The following is a 25,584-nucleotide window of genomic DNA, read 5'->3' on the forward strand; positions in this document are numbered from 1 at the left end:
TCACCTGCGGAACTTGGTAAAATGGAGATTCTGATCAGTGGGTCTGAGTAAGCTCTGACATAAAAGCTGCCACCACAGCGACCATCTTCCCTCTTAAGCCCTATCCTCAATTGCTCTTGTAGTAAAGGTCTCAGAGCCTGGGGTGGGGGTGGAGAATTGGTTTGTAGGTAGTGACTTCTGCATAAATTACACAGGTCTTTGACCTTGTTTGTGAGGGGTTGAAACATGAATGTTCAGAGATCTATAACACAACTCTGGGCCCAAATCACTCCTGTAGTTCTGGTTACTGGCCATTAGGTAACCCCTGAAAGATGCATCTGGATAAGATTACCCTTATTTATCAAAGATTTCTAGGGATTATTATCTTTTTTCCCAGAGTTGTCTGATTTCATATTCATGGGAGTAGAATACTTATTACTAACCCCAAATTAAATATTTCATGTGATAGAGAACTTGACCAGAATCTATAAGAAAAGCATAATCAACTTTATATTTAACAGGAGTCATTTGAAAGCTGGCTTTTATGTTCAGTGTCTGGATACTTAACTGATTTGTTAATATCCTTTTCCCAGTTATGTATGTATATTTTTGTTGTGTATGTGAGTGCCTATGTCTGCTGCTTTTTACATTTACCTTTGTAATCTTTATCATTTGAGCATAGAAGTGAAATTTTAAAGAGTTTTGACCTCTATAGAGCTCTACAGATGGTCATGCCAGTCTATTTTTTGAGGAGAAGGTTTTTGTTTTTGTTTTTTTTAAAGATTTTAAAATTTTGGGGTGCCTGGGTGGCTCAATTGGTTGAGCATCTGCCTTCAGCTTGGATCATAGTCCCAGGTCCTGGGATTGAACCCTGCTTCGGACTCCCTGCTCAGTGAAGAGCCTGCTTCTCCCTCTGCTGCTCCCCCTGCTTGCGCTTTCTCTTGCTCCCTGTCAAATAAATGAATACAATCTAAAAAAAAAGATTTTAAAATTTTATTTATTTGGGGGCGGGTTTGTGGAGAGAGACCAGCAGACTCCTCACTGAGCACAGAGCCCAGCATGGGGCTCAATCTCATGACCCTGAGATCATGACCTGAGCTGAAACCATGAGTTGGACACTTAACCGACTGAGCCACCCAGGTGCCCTCAGAAGAGTTGTTTTTTTTTTTTTTTTTTTAAGATTTATTTATTTCACCTGTGAGAAGGAGCCAGCGAAAATGAGCCAGCACCAGTGGGAGGGGCAGAGGGAGAGGAGAGCATCCCAAGCCCACTCCCCACCGAGCGTGGAGCCTGAGGCTGGGCTTGGTTCCACACCCCTGAGATCATCACCTGAGCTGAAAGCAAGAGTCAGACTTAACCCACTGAGCCACCCAGGTGCCCTGAGAAGGCTTTTATTTATTTATTTAATTTTTTATAAAGATTTTATTTATTTATTTGAAAGAAAGAGAACACAAGCAGGCGGAGGGGCAGAGGGAGAGGGAGAAGCAGACTCACCACTGAGCAAGGACCCTGACTCAGGACTCAGTCCCAGGACCCTGGGATCATGACCTGAGCCGAAGGCAGCCTCTAAATCGGCAGAGCCACCCAGGTGCCCTTGAGAAGGGTTTTAATTGTGTAAAATTCCAATCCAAAATCTTTCACCTTTGTGTCATACTTTGCTGGGTATTTTATTTTATTTCATTTTCTGAAACTGTTTATTTGATTGTTAAGGAATCCATTTATATAACTGTCCTGAAGCCCAGACTGGGTTAACAGTCATGAGTCCTGGAGGTAACTACACCCGACTCTGAACTTTCTGGTTGTAAGCACTGGCTTCTCTAATTCAGCTGAAACCCAGACTCATGAGGCCTCAATCCCTGCCTCCCTGTTCTTGGAAGATGCTAAAGCCAACTGTGTAGGAGTCTTTTTCGGAGAAGACAAACCCTCTCCTTGACTTTATGAGACAGACAGCAACCCCAAACCACGGGCAGGTTGGGACCTGTGCAGGCCGCTGGGTATTTTAAAGATTTTATTTGTTTATCTTTAGATAGTTCGAGAGTGTGTGGGCATGGGGGAGGGGGGGAGGGACAGAGGGAGAGAGGGTCCCAAGCAGACTCTGCGCTGAGTCCGGGGTTCGATTTCACAACCTCAAGATCATGACCTGAGCAGAAATCATGATGTGGATACCTAACCAACTGTGCCCCCTGGGTATCCCGGCCTCTGGCTATTTTAAATACATTTTTGATAATATTGTTTTGTTAATACTGCATTGTCTTTAAAGTATTTATATTTCGGGTCTTGAGAGATACCACTGAGGTAGGGAGAATTCCATAGATAAACAGTCCTATTAATGCCACTCTACTTGGCCTCTAAGAGTAGTGGGGCTTCTCAGCATGCTTCCCAGATTCAGGGAAGCCTCAAAGTACACTTAAAATCGGTAGCGTTTCTAAATCTTTCAGCAGCTCTACTTGACCCCAGCAAATGTTTATGAACTGCAGGCCCTTGTCAGTTAGCTTGCCCTTCCACCAGTCCCTGGATCATGCCCTCTGAGCGCCATACTTGGCCTTCCAGTGTTGTAGAGCTACTGGCCAGTTGAGTTCCCTCCTTGTGGCTCTGCCATTAGCATCCTATTAGATCTTTGTTTTTTGAGCCACTAAAAAACAGCTTGGTGGTATTGTGCAGTGAACATAAACCCGGGATCGCTTCAGTGGCTGTAAGCACCTGCGTTGCTGCTGTGCCTGTAATGTGCACTGGCAGGTAAGTGGTGCATGTTGAACACAGGCACAGCTCCTTAAAAGTGTATGTGTTCCAAGATCATAAATGAGGCCTGAAGCATGCCTAGGGGAAAGGGGGAAATCTGGAAGTTTCTGATCCCGTGTCAAAAGGAGTTGTGAGTGATTTACTGTATAGCACAATATAATTTATGCAGATTTTTAAAAGGAAAATAAAGGAGATGGTATCATCAGTTTAACCTTTCAGCCCTTAGAAATTGAGGATATAAGGACCCTAGATGATCTAGGTCTTCGTTATAACTTGGCCCGTAGGGAAAATGTTAAGTCTTTCTTAAAAGGTTATATTTCACAAAGTATGTTCTCAGGAACTTAAAAAGAGGTCTATAATTAAATAAGTATGGAAAATGCTATCTACTTTGTTTCCTTCCTGGAGGTTCCAGATGCACATTACCATATTAAAAGTTTTAAGATGTCCTAAAATAAATAAGCCTACTTTTGTTTCAGCTCTGGTATTTCCCTAATTTATGCAAGAGGAAGAATTTCTACAGCAAAAATAATAAATTTTTATATCACCTAGAATAAATACACTTTAGGGGAACTGTAGCATTTTACACTTTAAATGATACTATTCATTTAAATAGCTTCCTAGGGACTGTAACTCCGTGGTTATCCTAAGAGTCACAGCTAAAGACTTGATTTAATCTTTGAAGCATATAATTAATGGATGAAAAATACACATACTTTGAACCTATTCTGAGTTCTCAAATGTTTATCTTTTTGCAAAGTCAAAAAGAGAATTTTATTCTGATCCTTTAAAGTTTCTAACTAGTAGGATATGTATCAGATAATCATATAAAATTTTTATATTGAATTAGGTATCTATTGAGAGATACCAAATCTTATCAAAATATTGCTTACTACCCAGTTTCATTTTGGAGAACTGTAATATGTAGCTTATGGCTTTATATTAGTATTTTTAAAAATGGCGCTGTTTTACCAGTGAGCCTCAGAATTTCAGGCCATTTTTCCCCCACCTAGTGTAACTCAGAAGACAGATCACTTGGTAATTTTAAGGTCAGTAGTTGAAAGCTGTAGAGTTTTTAAGAAATTTTTTTAGAGGGGCGCCTGGGTGGCTCAGCCGTTAAGCATCTGCCTTCAGCTCAGGTCATGATCCCGGCGTTCGGGGCCTATATCGGGCTCCCTGCTCGGCGGGAAGCCTGCTTCTCCCTCTCCCACTCCACTCCCTCTGCTTGTGTTCCCTCTCTTACTGCCTCCCTCTCTGTCAAATAAATAAATGAAATCTTAAAAAAAAAATTTTTTTTAGAGAGGGAGTGAGGAACCCGATGACAAAGGGCTTGATCTCATGACCATTGAGATCATGACCTGAGCTGAAATCAAGACTTGAAAGCTTAGTTGACTGAGCCACCCAGGCACCCCGGAAGCTGTAGAACTTTTATGCACAGACATTGGACAAGTGACAGTATCACTTTGAAAAACTATTTTTATACACCATGATCTAGTATCTTATATGATAAATGCTTTATCCATGATTAAATGGGCTTCATCATGTTAGAGGCTTTGCATTTTGAAAATTCTAAACATCTTGTTTAAATTTTTTGTTTCTAAATAAACTTGGTTAGTGTTTTTGAAAATTTTTCTTTAGAGTTGAAGGTCCATTTTGTTTCTCCTGGTAGAAGTTTTTAAATTTCTGAAATCCAGTTTCATCACTTTACAACAATTTTTCTAAAAGCTTTTAGGATTTCATAATAGTAAACTTTGTTTTAATGTTTGGATTTTGTTTGGTAGCTGTTTCATAGTTTGCAGGAGGACTCTCTCAGATGTCAGTGTATACATTTAATGCCTTCCCTCTGACCCAGAGGGCTTTCCACATGGTTTTTCATTCCGTAAACGGCCTGATATGTGGTTTGCCCCTTCCAGGGAGAAAGGACATTTTTGTAAGTCTCCAATAAGGACTTTTTTGAAGGCATAAAAACTGCCATTTTGTAGCCCTGCTAATGAATTCTGATGTCTAATAGATCTAGGTGAATGATAAACACTGATTATTGTAATGTGATAACCTGCAAAGAGATTTCAGTCTGGGAAAATCAGCCTGGCTTTTCAAATCAGAAATATTAACAGATGAGAATGAATCGTCAAATAACTGGCAATGGAGCAAAAGTTAGAAATAAAACAATGTTACTTCGCATAAGCAGTTTATCTCCCTCTGGTTAGGCCCGTTACAGCTCTGAGAACTTAGAGGCTGACCTAGACTTTCGGTTCTGTAAGCGCTCGCCACCAGCACCCAGCAGGGGAGAATTTATCCAGGCCGGACTGAAAGCTCTTCCCTTTTATTTAGTCTCATTACACACGTGATCTCGTTCCCATTTGTTTTTGCTCTAGGGGAAGTCTCTCCTGTACTTCGCATTCTCTGTAGAACCAGGTCCTTTCACCTATCATCATGATCTAGTTGGTTCTTCCTTTTTCTTATCTTTTCAATTTAGAGATTAACCGGGTCTGTTATGTGTCTTCAGTTTAGCAAGACCTTAGCTAGTTCCTGTTACGGTCGAGTAATAACTCTTAAATCTATAAGAACGACCCTACATTCATGAAAAGAATTCATTTTAAGTGTTACTGGAGAATAGACAGTAATCAGTTCATACAGTAAAAATGGAATTTAATCCTTACGCAGTTCTTCTATTTTGGTGGAAGGCAGTCATGTCCATGCTAGTCTTATTGATTATATTGTCTTAAACAGAAGCCTTATTCATTTCCTAGGACTTGGCACGTTTCTAGATGGGGAAGCGACTGTAGGTCTGACTCTCCGTATCTGCATGGTTTTTCAGATACAGAGGTTGAACGGGTTTATGTGACCAGCTTTTAGCGTCATTTCTTGAGTGATAAGAGTTCTCGTTTAGGCTGTAGATTCTCTGTGGATTTTCTCTTCTGACCTTAGATTCGCTCCGAAGGCACGCTACCTACTAAAGAAAATGAGCGATCCCTTATGTTCCAAATTGATGCACTGAGATTATGTGTATGTGTGTAACTAGCTCGTTATAAATGTGCACTCTCGGATTTGCCAGGCAGATATTTAGGGTCTTTGTGAAAAGTAGTAGAATCTAAAAGCTAGAGTCTTAGTAGGTCAGACATTACCTTCTTTATTGCTTTTTTTCTATTTATAGTTTGTATATTCTTTACCCTTCCCCTTGAAAGGCTTTTGTGTGTGTGTGAAAATTGTATTGATATCGAAATTGAGGAATTACGAAAAGACAGTTTCAGGTAATTCAGGCCTTGAATATTGAGGACTTTGTCATATTTATTGTGAAATTTGTAGTGAGGAAGACCAGGTAAAAATATGTAGTTATTGTGAAGGCATAAATTGCAAAAGTACCAGACTAGATCAAAGGGAAGGTGAAAGCCAATGGGTTTGAGTAGGAAGAAGAAGTTGATTACCTAAGGGTGAAGCCCAAAGCCCATTAACCTAGGATGGTAAATACAGAAGGAACAAACTTGAAGGTCATTGAGTTTATATTACTAACAGCATGCCCGGTGCCTGGCACACAGGAAGCCTCCGGCACATGTGTGGGTGGTGGAAGAAAGAGCTGGGGCTCCTAGGATAGAGTTGTTCCCCACCTGGCGGCTGAGAACTTGACTGGGGCTCAGTGTTTTCCCACACACGCTAGTGTTATGAATACTGTATTTCCCAAGGCTGATTTTCACAATTTCTTCCCCCATTTAGATTTGGGAAGTGTTCATTTGACACAGTTTTGCTCACCTGTCAAGGCCTAAGCATGTGGCCAATTAGCATGTGGAATATGTCACAGTTTGGCCTTGGAGAACTTTCAGCCTTGCTTGTGAAGGAGCCCACATGCAGGGGGCAGTTGGGAGAATAGTATTGATGCGTATCATTGAAAGCAGAGAGCGGGGAGGGCAGTGAGTGCCCTCAGTGGTACAGGAAGAGAGCAGTGCGGCTGTAGGTAGTTAGGGATGGCTTCTTAGAGGAGCTCGAGGCATTGGCTCGTTGCTGTTCAGGTGTTAATGTTTCAGCAGTGAAGACTTCCTCAGCATGTTACTTTAGTCTCTTTTGTGGGTTTTTTGTTTTGTGTTTGCAGTGTTTTAATTCATCTTCCTCGAATAGTCCACTCTAGTTGACCAGAATGCTGGTTTCAATAGTGTTAGATGTTAGAGTTGTTTCCTATCAAGAGTCCCACATTTTGTCCCTTAGAGTAGTCCTTAGGGCTGTTGACACCTGTTCCTGCTCCTCCGTCTTCCCTGGCATGGGAGAGGAGTGTTCCCCCCACCCCCATTTGGAGTGAGACCATGAAACTTGCTTTGACTGGGAAGATGTGGGGTCACTTGCAGGAGGGAGTTTCTGAAGCGCTGGTGCATGCCTTGACACAGATTTTCTTTGCCCCTGGTTCCTGGGCTAGTAGGGTTCAAGGTTGGTGACCATGCTGTCATGCTGTGTGCCAAGTCCCAGAGTGGTTGTGTGTGACTATGCTGAGCACTCCTGCCAGTCCGGGAGGGACATGGCTACTGGGATTTGGGCATTGTTTGTTTTTAAGCATAATCCACCCTATTTTGACTTAACTTTTTGTCCTGAATTTTGAACCTTGAAATTTGGCCCCCGTCCTGGTTATTCTGTTTTCTTTTTTGCTTTGTCAGTGAGCTTCAGGGTTCTCGCTGTTCTGTATACAGTTTGACGTTGTCACCGAACCTTCCATAATTACTTTCTACTGTAATGACATTTGACCTGATGAAATTTGAGACCTATCAAACACAAAGGCAGATGTTTTCCACTTCCCTCAGACCGGTCCTCTGGCACATTGTGCTGTCTCAGAATGGCTGTGCTTAGCATCCCATCTCCGGGTATGAGGAGGATTGTCTCGTATAGTCCACAGGTATGTGGAGGAGGGTACATGGATTCTATTGAGCCAGGGACTCTTTGTTTGGTCTAACATAGGAGAGAATCAAAGCTGGTATTGTTCAGTAGAACTTCTGCAGTGACAGAAATGTCCTGTATTTGTACAATAGCCACTAGCTGCATGTGGCTTTGAGCTCTTGAAATGTGGCTGGTGTGGCAGATTTTTAATAAAATGTAAATAGCCACATTTGACTGGTGGCTGCCATATTGGACCCTAGCACAGCACTGGGAAGATATAATGTTAGGTGAAAAACAGAATACAAAAGTATGTATTATTTAACCTGTTGAAATAAGAAAACATTTTAAGTTCTATACAAAAGGGAAAAGACACTGATAATGACCACATGGAAATACTGTGAATTATATTAGGGTGGAGAAATTGTGTGTGGGTGCCCTTCTGTTTTCATATTTAGAAAAATACGTTAACAAGCTTTTGTAATGCAAGTAGATGTGGTCCAGTTGAGCAGAAAAGCGGAAGTGCTTGGAGAGTAAAAGAGTGGGTCTATCGCTTGAACAGATTTCCCTCCACAAGATCTGCACTTTGCATTTTGCCCAGAGAAGTGCGCTTGGAACTGTTGACCGAGCTCTTCATGATCAGCTGTGCTGTTGCACAAGACATCAAGAACATTCCCCACATGAGAGCTATCTGTGGTACCATGTCAGAAAGAGATGACGATTTTGAAATAATTTTTAGGTGTTTTCAGCAAATCTAAACATATATGCACTATGTTAAGAAGAAGGGAAACACTTGAACATTTAAATTCAGCTGGTCACTTGTCTGCTCTGCTTGAGCTCTAAAGAAACTGGACTGCAGAATGTCTGTTTCTTAGAGCTTACAGGAGTCAGTGCTGCATGCACCCTAGATGACTCTCCAGGCACACAGAGGGGGCTGTAATCTGACTGACTTCTAGGAATGTGTGTGGTGGTACAAAGAGTACAGAAAGACAGCATTATATTTCTTGGAACATTGTTACACAAGGGGAGAAATTTTGGAAGATCAGTGAACTCCTTCAAAGTGACCCTTTATCCCACCGCAGAAAGAGCCTTCATTATTAAATTACTCATTTGAAACTTGTGGCCTTACCATTTCTGAATTATTTGTTGAAAAAGTACTCATGTAATAACTTAAGTACTAGATCTGTTTTCTTTTTTCTTAGTGGACAGATCATTTGGGACTACTTATATGACTGAAAACATATAGAAGATAAAGAATTAAATGCTTTTATTTTTATTTTTTAATTAACATATAATGTATTATTTGTTTCAGGGGTACAGGTCTGTGATTCATCAGTCTTACACACAGTGCTCACCACAGCACATACCCTCCCAGTGTCCATCACCCAGTCACCTATCCCCCCACCTCCCCTCAATGCTTTTATTTTCATAATTAATAATTTTATAATTTATATTAAATTTTTATATTTTTTATAATTTTTAAAATAATTTATTTTAAAATTTAAAATTTGTTATCCTAGTCCCACATCTAATCCTAAACGTCCCAGGCCCCAGGGCCCTGACTCTTGGAGACCCAGGGTGGTATCTTGAGAGTGAGCAGGGCATTATGGGTATCCCCCCCAGCACTTTACTTCCAGGCTCAGATTAATATTAGACCCTGGAGGGTTTGATCGATCCCCAGGCCTACACAGAGTTGCCCCAGTCTTGGGGGAAGATTTTCATTTACCACCAGGGCTATTTTTAATCCTTGATTAGAAATAGAAATTTCTAGAAATTGTACCCGGGCCGCAGAAAAAGCCCAGGGTGTGCTGAGCTCCTCTGGGTGTGTGCTGTTTGGGGATGGTGTGGCTTCTCTGTGCAGAGACCACTCTGCAGGTGTGTACATTTCAAAACAAATGGAGTACTGGGCATCAGAGGGGACCATTGTATTTTTGTGTTCATCCCCTGCACCTTAACCATTTTGAGTTCTTTGCAGTGTCACATTTGAATTTGTAGCAGAGAACGAACATGTTAACAAGAGGAAAGGCTTTGATGTGACTAGAAACTAGGTTCTTATAAATGAAGGAAATTTCATAGTTTTTTGTTTTAAGGATAGTAAGGAAATAGAGTATTTTTTGTTCTGAAAGAGCAGTATATTTTACACAAATACTACTCTTCACATTATCTGAATCAGTGAAGGCACGTGTGAGGTGAAGCCGATATAAACAATTTGAGGGGGTAATTTGTAACAGTACCTTCCATTTGTGTGACAGTTTATGAAATGTAAAGGCCGCAAAAACACAGATATACTTCTCCTTTGTTCATTGCAATAACCTTGTGAGAGATTGAGGTGTAGAGAGAACATATATTTATTATTCTGTTTTACAGATGAGAAAACAAAGACCCCAAGAAGTTATGGGCACAAAACCAGCTATTAAGTAGCAGAGGTGAGACTGAGTACAAAAACCTAGATGCTATGACTGCTAGGCTCATATACTTTCCACTCTTCTGTGCTACCTTCAAGAATTAAAGAAGGCATAAGTGGTACAGAAACTTCCATGGGCATTTAATTATAGCTCTGTGTATTTTTTGCATCCATAAGGAAACCATTTAAAGTTTGATGTAAAAAAGACAAAAAGTCTAAAATAAGTATATTATTGTGGGACCTTTTTCTTTTTTCCCCCCAAGATTTTATTAGAGAGTGAGTGCACGTGAGTGAATAAGTTGGGGGGGCGGGCAGAGGAAAAGGGAGAAACCACCCCCGCTGAGCAGGGAGCCCAATGTGGGGCTGGGTCCCACGACTCCGGGATCATGACCTAAGCCGAAGGCAGATGCTTAACCACCTGAGCCATCTAGGCACCCCTATTGTGGGACCTTTAAATGATCATTTATGCAGCCCAGTCTTTAGTAGCATGATTTGGGTTAGTTCTGCTTGGGAGAAAGATACTCAAGATGATCTGAAGGTCCTCTTTTCTCTGTAAACCTCTGGAGAATCAGATGTTGAAAAATGAAGTGAAGCAAAACAAAAAGCCTTTGAGTTTATGCAGTGGTGCTTTGTCTTTAAAACGCTTTTGGAGGCGTACCTGGGTGACCCAGTCAGTTAAGCATCTGACTTGGACTCAGGTCATGATCTCAGGGTGCTGAGATCGAGCCCCTCATCAGGCTCCCTGCCCACTGGGGAGCCTGCTTCTCCTTCTGCCCCTCTTCCCCCTTGTTGTCGTCTCTCTCTCTCTCTCAAATAAAAATTTAAAAATCTTAAACTTTTGGAGAACCTGGGGGCACCTGGGTGGCTCAGTCAGTTAAGCATCTGCCTTAAGTGTCTGCTTTCAGCTCAGGTCTTGATCCCACAGTCCTGGGATCGAGCCCCACTTTGGGCTTCCCGCTTAGCAGGGAGCCTGCTTCTCCCTCTCCCTCTCCCCTTGCTGGCGCGCGCTCTCTCTCTCTCCTAAATAAAATAAATAAAACCTTTAAAAAAAAAAACTTGGAGAATTTAGTTAAACTGAAATGAAATTTAACTTGATACTGACAAAATTTCACATTTGGAATGAGCATAACAGTTTGAAATTTGGGGTATTTGCCAGCTGTGTCCTTGAACTTGTCAGGTAGACATTAAATGGCTTTTGCCTAGGTTTGTCAGACCCTTCCACTGTTCTGACCATGTGGTAGATCGTACCCAAAATAAGTTTTAATTAAAAATCATGAACCAACATACCTAAGAGACTCCTTTCGGTTCAGAACTGTAAATAGAGTCTCTCACCCGGTCAAATGTTCACCCCTCCATCGAAGTCTTGCTTCTTAGGGAGAAGCAGCTTAGTTATGGCCCAATACTCCGTACTTGGGTCATCTGCTAACAGTTTGACATTCAAAACATGGAGACTGGACACTGGCTCTGAGAACATTTAGACCTGCCGTTACGGTACAGGAAGAGCCGCCTTGTACTGTTCCTGTCTCAGACCCTGTTACTAGGATCCACTCAGAGTTACCGCACGGACAACTGCCAAGTAGTCTGATGGTACCAGACTTCCCAGCCTCTGCTCTTCTCTGTGGTCCTCTGCAGTCTGAACTATAGAGTAAAAAAAAAGATAGTAACCGCTAGTGACTTCAGGGATATGGCCCATTGTTTAAAAATGATAGGCGTCAGCTCTTAAACAAGTTCGAGGAAGAGTTCTGTTAACGGGTAAAAATGCAAGGGCCGGGTAAAAATGCAAGGGCCGGTTTTAACCGCTTCGATGAGATCTTGGGAGTTCAGTATACTTTTGCTTTCCGGCTTTGTATGCTGATTATTTTTCTCACCCACTTCTTGAATCCTCACACTTGGCTAAAGAAATGTGAAATCTCTTAATGACAACAGAGAATCCTATGGTTGGGTTGAAACTTTTTTTTTTTTTTTTTTTTTTTTAAGAGGGAGAGATGGGGAGATGCAAGGGACAGAGGGAGAGAGAATCTCAAGCATGTTCCATGCCTATCATGGAGCCTGACACGGGGCTCTATCTCACAACCCTGAGATCATGACCTGAACCTAAATCAAGAGTTGGACACTCAACCGACTGAGCCACCCAGGAGCCCCTGATTAGTTTATAATTTAGTTCCATGTGGTCAGAGAATATATTTTGTATGATTTCAATCCTTTTAAGTTTGTTGCAACCTTCTTTATAACCCAGAATACAGTCTTCTGTCGGATTGATGATAATGTTGCTCTAGTTTTTAAATCCTTATTGATTTTCCGTTTACATCTTGCAGTGATTGAGAGAGAAATTTCGAAATCTAGTACAATCATGGATTTGTTTATTTCTCCTTGAAATTCTATCAGTTTCCATGTATTTGGAATCTCTGCTACCAGGTATATGATAAATAGGACTGTTACATCCTCTTGGTAATGGACCCCTTTTTCATTATGAAATGACTTTTATCTCTGTTAACACCTTGCTCTGAAATCTGTCAGATATTAATGTAGACATTCCACCTTGTACTTTAAAAATTTTATTTATTTTAGAGAAAGGGAGTGAGAGAGGGTGAGCAAGAGGAGGGGAGAGGGAGAGAGAATCCTCAAGCAGACTCCCTCCTGAGCGTGTAGCCCATCACGGAGCCCAGTCCCAGGACCCCAAGATCACAACCTGAGCCAAAATCAAGAGTCAGCTGCCCAACCGACTGAGCCACCCGGAGCCCCTCCATCTTGCTTTATGTTGGTGCTGGCATGGTGTATCGTTTCCCATCCTTTTACTTTGAATCTATCTGTGCCTTTATATTTAATGTGGGTATTTTTCAATGGAATATTATTCAGCCATCAGAAAGAACAATTACCCAACATTTGCAGCAACATGGACCAGACTGGAGGAGATTATGCTAAGTGAAATAAGTCAAGCAGAGAAAGACAACTATCATATGGTTTCACTCATTTGTGGAACATAAGGAATAGCAGGGAGATTGGTAGGAGAAGGAAGGGAAGAATGAACGGGGGGGTAAACAGGGGAATTAACCACGAGAGACTATGGACTCTGGGAAACAAACTGAGGGTTTCAGAGGGGAGGGGGATGGGGGACTGGGCTAGGCTGGTGATGGGTATTAAGGAGGGCACATATTGCATGGAGCCCTGGGTGTTATAGGCAAACAATGAATCCTGGAACACTACATCAAAAATTAATGATGTGCTGTATGGTGACTAACATAATAAAAATTTAAAAAAAAATGTGGGTATTTTTATCAGCAGCATGTATCTGGGTCTTGCAGTTTTAAAATCCAGTCTGACTATCTCTATTTTTTATTTTTTATTTATTTATTTATTTATTTATTTTTTAGAGATTTTATTTATTTATTTGACAGAGATAGAGACAGCCAGCGAGAGAGGGAACACAAGCAGGGGGAGTGGGAGAGGAAGAAGCAGGCTCATAGCAGAGGAGCCTGATGTGGGGCTCGATCCCATAACACCGGGATCACGCCCTGAGCCGAAGGCAGATGCCCAACCGCCGTGCCACCCAGGCGCCCGACTATCTCTATTTTTTAATTGGTTGGTTTGATCATTTACATTTATTATGATTATTAACAGCTGTCGTATCACAGTCTGTGTCCAAATGGCATTCTACCATTGCAGGTAATATGGAAGGAGCACGTAGTAGTATGTCTTCCCCCTCTGGCCTTCACTCTTTGTTGCCCTCCATTTTGCTTCTACGGATGTTGCCAACCTCACAATAAATTGTTACTGTTTTTGTTTCAGTAGTGGAATTTGAAAGATACTGAAATAATAAGAAAAATGTGGTTATACTGTTTCCGGTGCTCTTTGTTCCTTTGAGTGGATGGACCTTTTATTCTGGTGTCATTTTCCTTCTGCCTGTAAGAATTTGCTGTAACCGTTTCTGGCTGCCGTCTTCTGCTGGTGCTGGAATCTTCCAGCTTTTGCATTTCTGAAAAAGTCTTTGTTTCACCTTTGTTTTGAAAGAGTTTGTGATGAGTCTAGAATTCTGCATTGATGGGTTTTTCTTCCAGTCCTTAAACATTTTTTGCCTGATTATCTTATCCTTTGCATGCTTCCGACAAGAAACTTGGTGTTCTTATTCATCCTTTGCTCTGTTCTGCCTTAATGTTCCTTTTCTCCCTGGTGGCTTTGAGCTTCTTCTCTTTGGATGGTTTTGTTGCAGGAAGCCTAGGTGTCAATTTCTTCCTGTTTCTTGTGTTTAGAGTTCAGGGAACTTCTTGGATCTGTGCGTTTAGCTGTCATCGATTTTGGGAAAATGTTGGTCATTATTTCTTTGTCCCTTTCTCTTTCTCCTCCAACTAAACGTATGTTAGATTTCTTAAAATTGTCACATGGCTTGCTGAAGCTGTGTCAATGTATTCCTTTCTCTCTGTGTTTCATTTTGTATGGTTTCTTTTGCAGTTTAAGACTCTGGAATCTTTCCTTTTGAGGTGGCTGACCTGCCATTATCTCATGCTGCCTGCTTTTCCTCTCTGACGTAGTTTTCATTTGTAGATGTTTGACTTTCAATCTTTATATTTTCTGTTCTCTACTCATCACATATATGGCCTTTTGTCTAATAACTGCTTCAGAGTCCTTTCTGCTAAATCTCACTTTTATATCAATTCTGAGTTGGTTTCAATGAATTTATTTTTCTCTTAATTTTCTATTTCCTTTTTGCCTGCTTCTTTGCATGTTTACTAATTTCTTTTTTTTTTTTTTTTAAAGATTTTATTTATTTATTCAACAGAGATAGAGACAGCCAGCGAGAGAGGGAACACAAGCAGGGGGAGTGGGAGAGGAAGAAGCAGGCTCATAGCAGAGGAGCCTGATGTGGGGGCTCGATCCCATAACGCCGGGATCACGCCCTGAGCCGAAGGCAGACGCTTAACCGCTGTGCCACCCAGGCGCCCCAACTAATTTCTTATTAGGTGCCAACCATTGTAAATTTTACTTTTTTTTAAAAAAAGATTTTGTTTATTGAGAGAGAGAGCACGAGCAGGGAGAGGAGTAGAGGGGGAAAGAGAAGGCGGGGGGGAATCTCCGGTAGACTCCACACTGAGCATGGAGCCCGATGTGGGGCTTGATCCCATAACCCTGATATCAGGACCTGAGCCAAAACCAAGAGGCAGATGCTCAACTGACTGAGCCATTCAGGCGCCCCTAAATTTTACTTTGTTAGGTGCTAGGTATTTTTTGTGTTCCTATACATTTCTTGAGGTTTGTTCTGGGACCACAGTGAAATTAGAAATAGTTTGGTCCTTTCCTGTCTTCCTTTTAGGATGTGTTCTGTCTAGGACTCATTGCTTCCCCATACTAAGTCAGGAGCCTTCTGAGTACCCAGTGTCCCTGAATTAGGAGGTTTTTAGGTCTGTCTGGTGGGAAACGGCCCTGTTCTGGCCCTGCTAAGCATCAGGTCCTATTTCCTCCTAGTCTTCATGATGGTCCTTCCCTGCGCTCCGGAGTTCCTCACATGCATGCCTATTAATACTCTGCTGAATTCTTGAGGGCTACATCTGCCCATCTCTGGTGCTGTTTGTTCTGAGCTCAGGCTGCCTTAGATCTTTTATCCAGCTCCTTCAGCTGTTGCTTTATCTGCTCTCTGTCTCGGTTGGTCTTCATGGAATGAGCACCAGCTTGTCACCTTGCTTTAGCGGATATCCCCAGAATTCAGTGTATTGTTTAATTGATGATATGTCTGGCATTCTAAGATCCAAACATACTGAAGAATTAATGAAAAATGTTTTAATTTTGAGAGTTAGCTAGAAAGTTTCATCAGGTTAAAATTATAGAAAAATGTTTGCTTTATCTCTTTTCCATGACTCAAACTTTTTTTTTTCAAGGTTTTATTTATTTATATGACAGAGCAAGCACAAGCAGGGGGAGTGACAGGCAAGGGAGAGAGAGAAACAGACTCCCCACTAAGCAAGGAGCCTGATGCAGGACATGATCCCAGGACCCTGTGATCATGACCTGAGCCAAAGGCAGACGCTTAATCGGCTGAGCCATCCAAGGTGTCCCCAGAATCACTTTTCAAAAGAAAGATTATTTATTTTTTTAGAGAGTGTGTGAGCAGGGTGAGCAGCAGAGGGAGAAAGGGAAGGGATCTCAAGCAGACTCCCTGCTGAGCGGGGACCTGACATGGGGCTGAATCTCATGACCTTGAGACCATGACCTGAGCCCAAATCAGGAGTTGGATGCTTAACCGACTGAGCCACCCAGGCCACCCCTAAAGTCACTTTTGGTAACCCTCTTATTGTCTGCTAAAATTCATTCAAAAGCTGAGGTGATAAGATTTACCTGTTAACGTGGTAGATTTCATCTTCTGGTGGCATGAGTGATTTAATAAGGCCGTTAGATTAGTTTGACATATTGAAAGTAGGTTAACTTAAGGGAAAAAGCTATGAAGAGCATGGCATCTTTGACGCAAATAAACAAACTGTCAACCGAGATGTAGGAGAATAAACCAGGTCTAACCCTCAGCCTGGCATAGCTATGAGCCAAATCCATGTTTTACCTTAACTTTTATGAAATGAGTATCGAGCGGCCATGCAAATCTTTTAGCCATACGAGATGATTGATTACCTTTATGAAACCTTCACTTTAAAGGACTGATTTTTTTTTTTTTAAGATTTTATTTGACAGAGAGAGACAGCCAGCGAGAGAGGGAACACTAGCAGGGAGAGTGGGAGAGGAAGAAGCAGGCTCCCCGCAGAGAGGCCTGATGGGGGGCTCTATCCCAGAACACTGTGATCACGCCCTGAGCTGAAGGCAGATGCTTAAGGACTGAGCAACCCAGGCGCCCCCTAAAGGACTGATTTTTAACCATTGTTTAATTGAAATTACTATTCAGCTGCTTCTGTTACACTCAAAAATGAACTAGTGATTTGTTCCACACAAATTCTTTCAGTGTTATGGATGGACAGAATTTTATTAGTCCAGTCTCTTGAGATAGCAAAATAAACATTGCTGTGATTGAACACAAGCACAACCATGTAAATTTTGGAGTTTTCCTTTCTTTTAAATGATATTAAGCTTAAAATTTTGAAATGTCACTTGTTTTAAAATGTCAAACATTACAGCAAAAAGAAATCTGTGTTCTAAGACACCAAAGTTCAATAAGCAGTTCGTTTGGATTTCTTTTTCCAAAAGATGAGCAATTTATATAATGCGTACCTTTTTCTCTCTCTCATTTTTGTAGGTTCTGCTGGAGACTTCCATTTGGCCTCAATGTGAAAGTAAAGTAGAAAAATCACATCTACATGTGTGTTGCTATCAGGATGTTGATTCATTGGTCCTGCCTGAAGAGGGAAATTCTGTTCTAATGGCTGACTGCCAGCAAAAATAGATGCTTATCCTAGATGTCAAGCATCTCTCCTTTTTACTGGAGTGAAAATCCCCTCCAGATACCAACAGAACATCAAGTGCAGAAAATGCTTCGCATTTTAAGGATGTCAGCGACCTGAATTCATGCGCCCTGTCTATACAGTTGCTGTGGGTGGTTTACCATCTGAAAGCTCCTCAGGCTCTTCTCCAGGCCCCATATCTGTTTCTGAAATGTCTCTGCTTCATGCTCTGGGCCCAGTGCAGACCTGGCTGGGGCAGGAGCTGGAGAAATGTGGCATCGATGCCATGATTTATACCCGCTACGTCCTCAGTCTTCTGCTGCACGACAGCTATGACTATGACCTGCAGGAACAGGTACCTCCCTCTTGTCATGTTTTGTGACAATTCCTGGTCATGTCTGTGTGTTTGCATTTCTCTTCCTAGAGCGCCTTCTTGCTCCAGGACGGGCTTGTCGGTGCACCGGCCACACACTCCTAACCTTTCGCGCCGGGCGGGGGTGGGTGAGGGAGCCGTCCCAGTACAGTGGTTATTTCCCAATGCTTTCTCCCTGCGGAGACTTTCTCCATGTGGACCGCACACTGGCTCAGATCTGGGCGCTGGCAGGGAGGGTCTGGTGACTGCCGCCCTGGAGGAGCACTGCTTTCTGCCGTTGGGAGCCTCACACATGACCCCTGGGCCTTGTAATCATCGTGTCTGTGATGCTTCTTAACATCCCAGGGTTGAGTGTTTCATTTTCATGTTAAATTGCTGGTTAACCGTAGTGTGTGGTGTTGTGCAAACCAGTGGGCTTAGAAGCTGGGTAAAGCATGTAACGTTGCTATAAGTCGTTGAAGGTCACCCCGTAAGCTGGCCATTACACATTTTTTTAATTTTGGTGCTGAGTTGAAAGTGAGAAAGTAAACAAGTCTAGGTTCTTGAGGGAAAAGTCCCAGTTCTAGTCCCACCCTCCAAGAGGTGCTCCTGGAAGTGAGGCCTGCCAGAAGGGCAGCGCGGTCACCACCAGGGACCACAGGGCTCTGGGGGACTTGTGTGCAGAGTTCACTTGAAACCGAGTGTTTGCGGCTGTTGTTGTTGTTTTAAACCTTTGTCACTAACACTGAAAGCAGGAATAAAGTTTCACTGACAGAACAAAGTGGCTTCACCCTTCTAAACCACAGAAAAGCCTCCAAGTACTATAAATACTGCATTTCCCCGCTGTGTTTAACGTTGGTCGCTCATCAGCTGTAGAGTGTGTGTTTTCTTACTGCTGGTGTTCCTTATCCTATCTAGCCGGACACAGCTGTATTTTCCTTGCTTCCAGGTTGCTGACTGCCTTGGCTTCTGAGAATTAGGTTAGCGTTTTCAGAGGGTTGAGTTAGAACATAATAGTCAGAAAATGTGTCATGTTTAATCACTATTTTATATCATTTCCTTACTAAGGCTCTGTTATTTTCTGTCATCTTCTCAGCAAATGTAAAATACATGTTTTTAGGGGCAAATAAAATGTTAAATCTACAAACATGGAAGAATTTTTATTTCCAGGAATGAGGAAGATACTTCTCTTAACTCAAAAATCGTGTACTCTTAGGATTGTGTGTTAACAGTGTCCACCCCGAATATTTTATCAACACCAGTAAGTTTATTAGCACCAAGCATTTATGTCCTGCGTGCTGTAGGGCATTAAGGAGGGAACAAAACACAGGCCTCCTCTCTGGATTGGAGTTGACACCTGTCTCATGAGACATGTCTGTGATTCCTCTGGTTCCTTTCTTAGGAGGGCCTAGGGGTCAGGGGCAAGGCAGCTCTCCGTGCAGCTGCCCAGCTGGCTCCTCCTTCCAGAGTGCTGCTTCATCTTAAGGAAACAGCACAGAGAGAGGTTAGCGAAAGCAGAACATGTCTGGAGTTGCGAAGAGAATCCAAAGGGAAATAAAGGCTCCTAAAATACCCTTCCCCTCAGCCCGGTGCCAAGTCCCATGCCGATGGGTTAGGTCAAATAGAAAATAATACTTGTTTTAGTAAGAGGTGGCCTAGGAGGTCAGTTAGCCCCAGTGTTACTTTCCCAGTGTTACTTTCCCATGACTCCGGGGAAGGATGTGCTCACTGTACCCCTGGAAGAAGAGTTTGGGCGCAGAGCCGAGGGCAGTCTCCCTAGCAGGAGGAAGGGGAGTGGGGGCCCTTGCCCACCTTCTGTGATTCAGACTCTGGCTCACGGTCCTGCTCGAGGATCAGTTGTAGTTCTTGATCCATGGGTCAGATTGTGGTGGCCTAGCTCCTCAGCTGGAGGCCAGATGACTCCACTTTTGGGGGTCTGTTTCCTTGAGTCTTTGCGCACCCCCCGTCCGTGAGTAAGTCTGATCTTGAATTGAACATCGCCAGGTTTAAGGCTATTGCTGCATCTACGAGCATTATCTGCCTCGTTTAATCCCTCATTTTTCCTAATCTTGGTTAAAATAAACCCACCAAGAGCTCCTGAGTTCTTTTTTTTTTTAAGATTTTATTTATTTATTTGACAGAGATAGAGACAGGCAGCGAGAGAGGGAACACAAGCAGGGAGTGGGAGAGGAAGAAGCAGGCTCCTAGTGGAGGAGCCTGATGTGGGGCTCGATCCCATAACACCGGGATCATGCCCTGAGCCGAAGGCAGACGCTTAACCGCTGTGCCACCCAGGTGCCCCAACAGATTCTGCCCAGGACTTTCATCTCGGCTGCCCAGGATGATTGGGTAGGAATAAAGGCTGACCCGCCGCGGCCCCATGAGGCGGAATAACCGGCAGAGTTGAGCGCAGGCCTCTGCTTTGAGCAGGGTTGTAAATGCAGTGGTGGCATTGCCGGGTTCCTGAGCGGCCCTGGAGAGCAGCAGCTCTGACGCGTGGACGCTGGGGATGCCCCACAGTCACTGTGTCTATGAATTCTTCTTTCTCTTTTGCCTTCCTCATGATTACCATGCTCAGGTAAGGACACTCTCAGCTACTCAGGAGCTCGCTACCTGTCACTCTCAGATGTTGGTGAACACCCTGGTTCTAACCTGCCCTGCAGAGCCCCCTCAGCTCGCCCCCCATGGACCCGCGGTGTCTGCTTCCAAACGAGATGTTTCTGCTGGAGAGCTCTTCTTCACTGTTATCGGAAGATATTATCTCTCCCAGTAGATGATAAGGTCTTTGAGCACAGAAATCAGATCTTCACCTTTTTTTTTTTTTTTTAAGATTTTATTTATTTGAGATAGCGGGGGAGGAGGGAGAGGGGCCTAGGGAGAGGGAGAAGTAGACTCCCTGCTGAGCAGAGAGCCTGGTGCCTGCGGGGCTGGATCCCAGGACCCTGAGATCATGATCTGAGCCGAAGCCAGGTGCTTCACTGACTGAGCCCCCCAGGTGCCCCCAGATACTCATCATCATAAACATTTTTGACTTCTTGTGAAATAATTCCAAACATCAGAATGACAAGAACAGGACGAGGAACTCTTGTGCACTCTTTACTCAGTTACCTGTTGTTCATATTTTCTTGCTTTTGCTTTATTTCTCTCCTCTTGTTTTGATCCTTACCCTAAGTAAATCGGCATGCTTCTTAAGATTGGACTTTCTCTTAGATAGCCGTGATAGTTATAAGATTCAGGAAAATTAACACTAGTGCATTAGTATGTAACATACGTCAGTGTTCCCGTTTTGTCCATTGTCCCAGTAATATCCTGCATCGCGGCTTTCCCTTTGCCCAGCATCCTGGTGGAGACCACGCATGGACTTCACTGGTTGCTCCTCTTGACTGCTTTAATCTGGAATAGTTCCGTGCCTTTCCTTTGTGGCTCATGAGGTTGACATTTTTGAAGATGACAGGCCAGCTGTTTTGCGGCATATGCTTTGACTTGTGGTTCTTCTGATGTTTGCTCCTGTTTAGAGTCGGCTTATGTGTGGATGGCAGTGACGTTCCCTTCTTTCCCCTGCACCGCAGCAGACACCCACGACGTCAGTCTGCTTCATGATGGCAGTGCTGGCTTTGGTGATGTCTGCCGGGTTCCTCCAGTGCAAAGCTGAGCACTCGTCTCTGTGTAATCATCAGGTGACCTGCGCAGAGAGATTGGCCCTTCTGCCGTGCCTAGATGATTCCGCCAGAATCACCTGTAACTCTGCTGGCTGCAAAGTGGGGATTTTTCTAGCTCCGTTGTCCTCTGTACATGTAGGAGTTGGCATTCTGTAATGCCTTTATCTTTTTTAGAATCAGTAGCCCAGTCATATAGAGAGTACCACGGCCCGCCCAGGGCCACTCCAGGCCTGTGCGGTAGGGACTGAGTCAGCCTTCATACCGTATCTCGAAGGGGAGTATTGTTCTGTTTCCACTCATGTGGAAATGGACATTCAGAGGTTTGGTGATCTGTGGAAGGCCACACAGTAGCGAGTCAGGACGGAAACGGGTGTCTGTCAGACCCAAATCATGTGCCCATTTTTATATTAGAGAGTTTTGTTGTTTCTGTTTGTTTTCATACATAACAAACTATGATGGAATGAAAACACTTTATTGTAAAGGCAAGCTTTAGAAACCGGGTGGAATTGGTTTGATGTTTTTTAATGTACTCTTGGTTTGTAGAGGTAGGGAAAAATTCATTTGTTTTAGTTCACATTTGAATTATGAGTTGAGTCCCTGCAAAATCAGAGTGAGTGCCGTGGCAGCAGGCATTGCCAGGAAACTCAGAGCATCAAGTCTCTGAACTGTTAAAATAGATTTGAGTTAAGTTGTTTCAAAATATATATATTTTTTAAATATAAGTAGGCTCCTCGCCCAGTGCGGAGCCCAATGTGGGCTTGAAGCCGTGACCTTAGTTGAGGACCTGAGCTGAAACCCAGAGTTGCACGTCTAGCTGACTGAGCCATGCAGTTGACCCTCAAAAATATTTTATAGTCTTACTTAAAATTGACTAAAAGGGAAGCTTACAGTAAAATTGTAATTTAAATGTGGGAGTTTACTTTTCTTGCCATGAGGTTGTGCTGGGTTGATGGTCAACAGCAAGTTCCCCATAATCTTTCATGAATAGGAAGTTATTTTAGGAAGATAGGACTCCCTTTCACTACCCCATTCTTAGAACCCCACATGTTCTTAATTTTCTTGTATAAATTAGTAAATTCAAACTATCATGCAAGAATTTATTAAAACATTTTTTTATGTCTTTATACGTTAATGTTCTCAGCATCATGAAATGTGTATCAGGAGCGTGTGATGGTGGCGGAAAGCCCAGCTTCGTCTCGCTTACACGGAGTGGTGGTAAAGTCAAGCACGCGCACGCCTCGCACAGGGGGCCAGCCGCAGGTGCGCGCTCACGCTTCTGGCCCCGCGCCTCGCCGGCAGCCCCGTGCTCCCCACCGCGTAGGTGAGGTTCCCACACACACACGGTGGCGAAGGTGCTTGCTCGGGATCGCACAGCCAGTTTGGGAACCTTTATTGATTTAAAAGCTTGAAATGTCCCGGGGCACCCAGCCGGCTCGGTCAGTGGAGCCTGCGACCCTTGATTTCAGGGTTGTAGGTTTGAGTCCCATGGTGGCTGTAGAGATTACTTAAAAATAAAATTAAAAAACAAAACAAAACAAAACAAAAACCCACAAAAACCTTGACATATCCAGAGGCTAGGGGTGGCCTCAGTGGCAGCTTAACCCAGGGCCTTCCATAGAATCTGTGCCCCCCCCCAAGCTTGCCTTATCTATTGCCTTTAGTCTCAAGCACATCCCTGCCACCCCCCCCCCCCAAACCCCGGACTCCACTCTCATTTGTACCAGTCCAGCAGTGAGAGCAGGGGCTCCTCCTGGTTAGGGCGGCTTGGTCATGGCACGATTCCCACCCAGCTCCTAGGACGAGGGGACTTTGCCAGAGCTACAAGCACATGGAGCCATAGGGACTAAGAATTGGAGAAGATGGTGCCCAGACGTAGTCTGGGGTGATTAGGGTGCTGAGCTGTCAAAAAGCAGTCCTCCGGGTGCCTGGGTGGCACAGTCAGTTAAGTGTCTAGTTCTTGATTTTAGCTCAGGTCTTGATCTCAGGATTGTGAGTACCAAGCAGTACCTTTGTTAGCAAACCTGCGCTGATACATAATCACCCAAAGTCCATAGCTTATGTTAGGATTCACTCTCTGTGTTGAGCATTCTCTGGATTTGGCAGATGCAGGGTGAATGACATGTATCCATCATCATGTTATCCTACAGAGTAGTTTCCCTACCCCAGACATCCTCTGTGCTCCACCTGTTCATCCCTCTCTCCTCCAAGCCCTGGCAGCCATTGATCTCGTTACTGGCTCCATAGCTTTGCCTTTTCCAGACTGTTATAGAATTGGGATCACACAGTATGTGGCCTTCTCAAACTGGCTTTTTTCACCTACTAATCTGCATTTAAGTTTCCTCCAGGTCTTTTTGTGGCTGGGTAGCTCATTGCTTTGTGCCACTGAGTAATACTCCATCATCTGGATAAGTCACAGTTTGTGTACTGAAAGACATTGTTCATGTCGTAGCCTATGTCAGAATTTCCTCCCTTTGAAAGGCTGTATAATATTCCATTGTAGGAAAATGCCACACATTTTGTGTATCCATCTGTCAGTGGACACTTGGGTTTTTTCCATGTTGTAGCTATTGTGAATGACACTGCCATGAGTATGAAACAGTATTTCTTTGAGACCCTGCTTTCAATTTTGGGGTGGGAGGGTGGTATGTACTCAGAAGTGGAATTGCTGGGTCATATGGTAACTGTGTAAACAAAATTTTTTTTAAAGATTTAATTTATTTGAGAGAGAGAAAGAGAGAGCATGAGTGGGGGTAGGGGCAGAGGGAAAGGATGAAGTGCACTCCTGCTGAGCAGGGAGCCTGACATGAGATCGTGACCTGAGCTGAAGGCAGACGCTTAACTGACTAAGCCACCCCGGTGCCCTCCTTTTTTAAATTTTTGGAGGAACCTCCAGCAGCTACACCATTTTACATTCCCACCAACAGTGCACGGGGGTCCACTTTCTCTGCAGAATCACTCACACTTTTGTTATTTTCTGGTTTTTTGATAGTAGCTATCCTGATGGGTGTGAGGTGGTATCTCATTGTGGTTTGATTCACATTTTCCCTGACTGATTATCAGTGATGTTGAACATCTTTTCTTGTGCTCACTGGCCATCAGGGGGTCTTCTCTGGAAGACCGTCTATTCTTGTCCTTTGCCCATTTTTGAATCAGGCTATTTCTTGGTGCTATTGAATGTTGGGAGTTCTCCATATGTTTTAGTGTTAACTCCCCATCAGAGACACGGTTGGAAATATTTTCTCCCATGCTGTGGGCTCTCTTTTTACTCTGTAGAGAGTGTCTTTGATGTACAAAATTTGAAATTTTTCATTAAGTCCAGTTTGTCCATTTTTCTTCTGTTGCATGTGCCTTTGGTGTCCTGTCCAAGAGATCACTGCCAAAACTAATGTCGTGACGCTTTACCCTATGTTTCTTCCCAGAGTTTTATAGATTTAGCTCTTACATATCGGCCTTTGATCCACTTCCGGTTAAATTTTGTATATGGTGTGAGGTATGGATCTAATGTCATTCTTTTGCAGGTGGATATCCAGTCTTCCCAGCACCATTTGTTGAAAAGACTGTCCTTTTCCCATGAGTGGTGGTGGCACCCTTGTTGAAAATCATTGGACCACATGCACGAGGGTCTATTTCTTTTCTCTCTGTTCTATTCTTTTGGACTAGTGTCTGTCTTTCTGCGAGTAGCGCACTGTTTCGATTAGTGTAGCTTTTGTTGCAGTTTCTTTAAATCTCGTAATTGAGTTGTATTTTCTAGCTCAGAGTCCATCATTCTAGAAGTGTAGTTGCATTATTGCATTATTTGTATTGTTGGAGGCTATGTAAGAATAATCCCAGTGCTGATTGCTGAGTGGGTCTGATGACTTCTGCACTGGGCACAACTCATTTACTCCTGGAACTACTTGGTAACATGCTCTTGCAGTCCATCACCATTTTTGAGTGTATCTCTACCTGGGGAAGCTGGCACCTGCAGGGTTCGCCTGTAAGATCATTGTCCTCTTTAACAATAACTACCACAAAATCTGACCTGTCCTGGGTTCCTCAGGTGTCTTACTGCATTTGCTGTATTTCAACATACATTTACTCAGTAGACCCTGAGTAAGGAAACCTTACACATGGGGAATATGACAATACAGTCAGAGAAGGAGTTAGCACTGTGGATGGGTACCCAAATTCATGTCCATAGACTCCCTAAGATACCATAATAAAAATGTGGGTTTTTGGGGAGGGGATAGAATC

The 25,584-nt window shown here is 43.2% G+C and overlaps 1 protein-coding gene across 6 annotated transcripts in view; it reads left to right on the top strand.

The window, feature by feature from the left end:
• KIAA0232 (KIAA0232 ortholog) overlaps positions 1-25,584 on the top strand; it is an 83,803-nt gene that overhangs the window by 15,672 nt on the left and 42,547 nt on the right. For 3 of the 6 annotated variants that reach the window (XM_034672160.1, XM_034672161.1, XM_034672163.1), the window contains exons 1-2: positions 9,934-9,992; positions 17,196-17,695. In XM_034672160.1, the coding sequence (XP_034528051.1) occupies positions 17,465-17,695 (231 nt within the window). In that variant the 5' untranslated portion in view covers positions 9,934-9,992; positions 17,196-17,464. Of the gene's footprint in view, positions 1-9,693; positions 9,993-17,195; positions 17,696-25,584 lie in introns of those variants that run through there. The other 3 variants (XM_034672159.1, XM_019807042.2, XM_034672158.1) reach the window with 2 other exon arrangements.

The sequence above is a fragment of the Ailuropoda melanoleuca genome, chromosome 11 (genome assembly GCF_002007445.2).
Source record: "Ailuropoda melanoleuca isolate Jingjing chromosome 11, ASM200744v2, whole genome shotgun sequence".
Taxonomy (NCBI): Eukaryota; Metazoa; Chordata; class Mammalia; order Carnivora; family Ursidae; genus Ailuropoda; species Ailuropoda melanoleuca.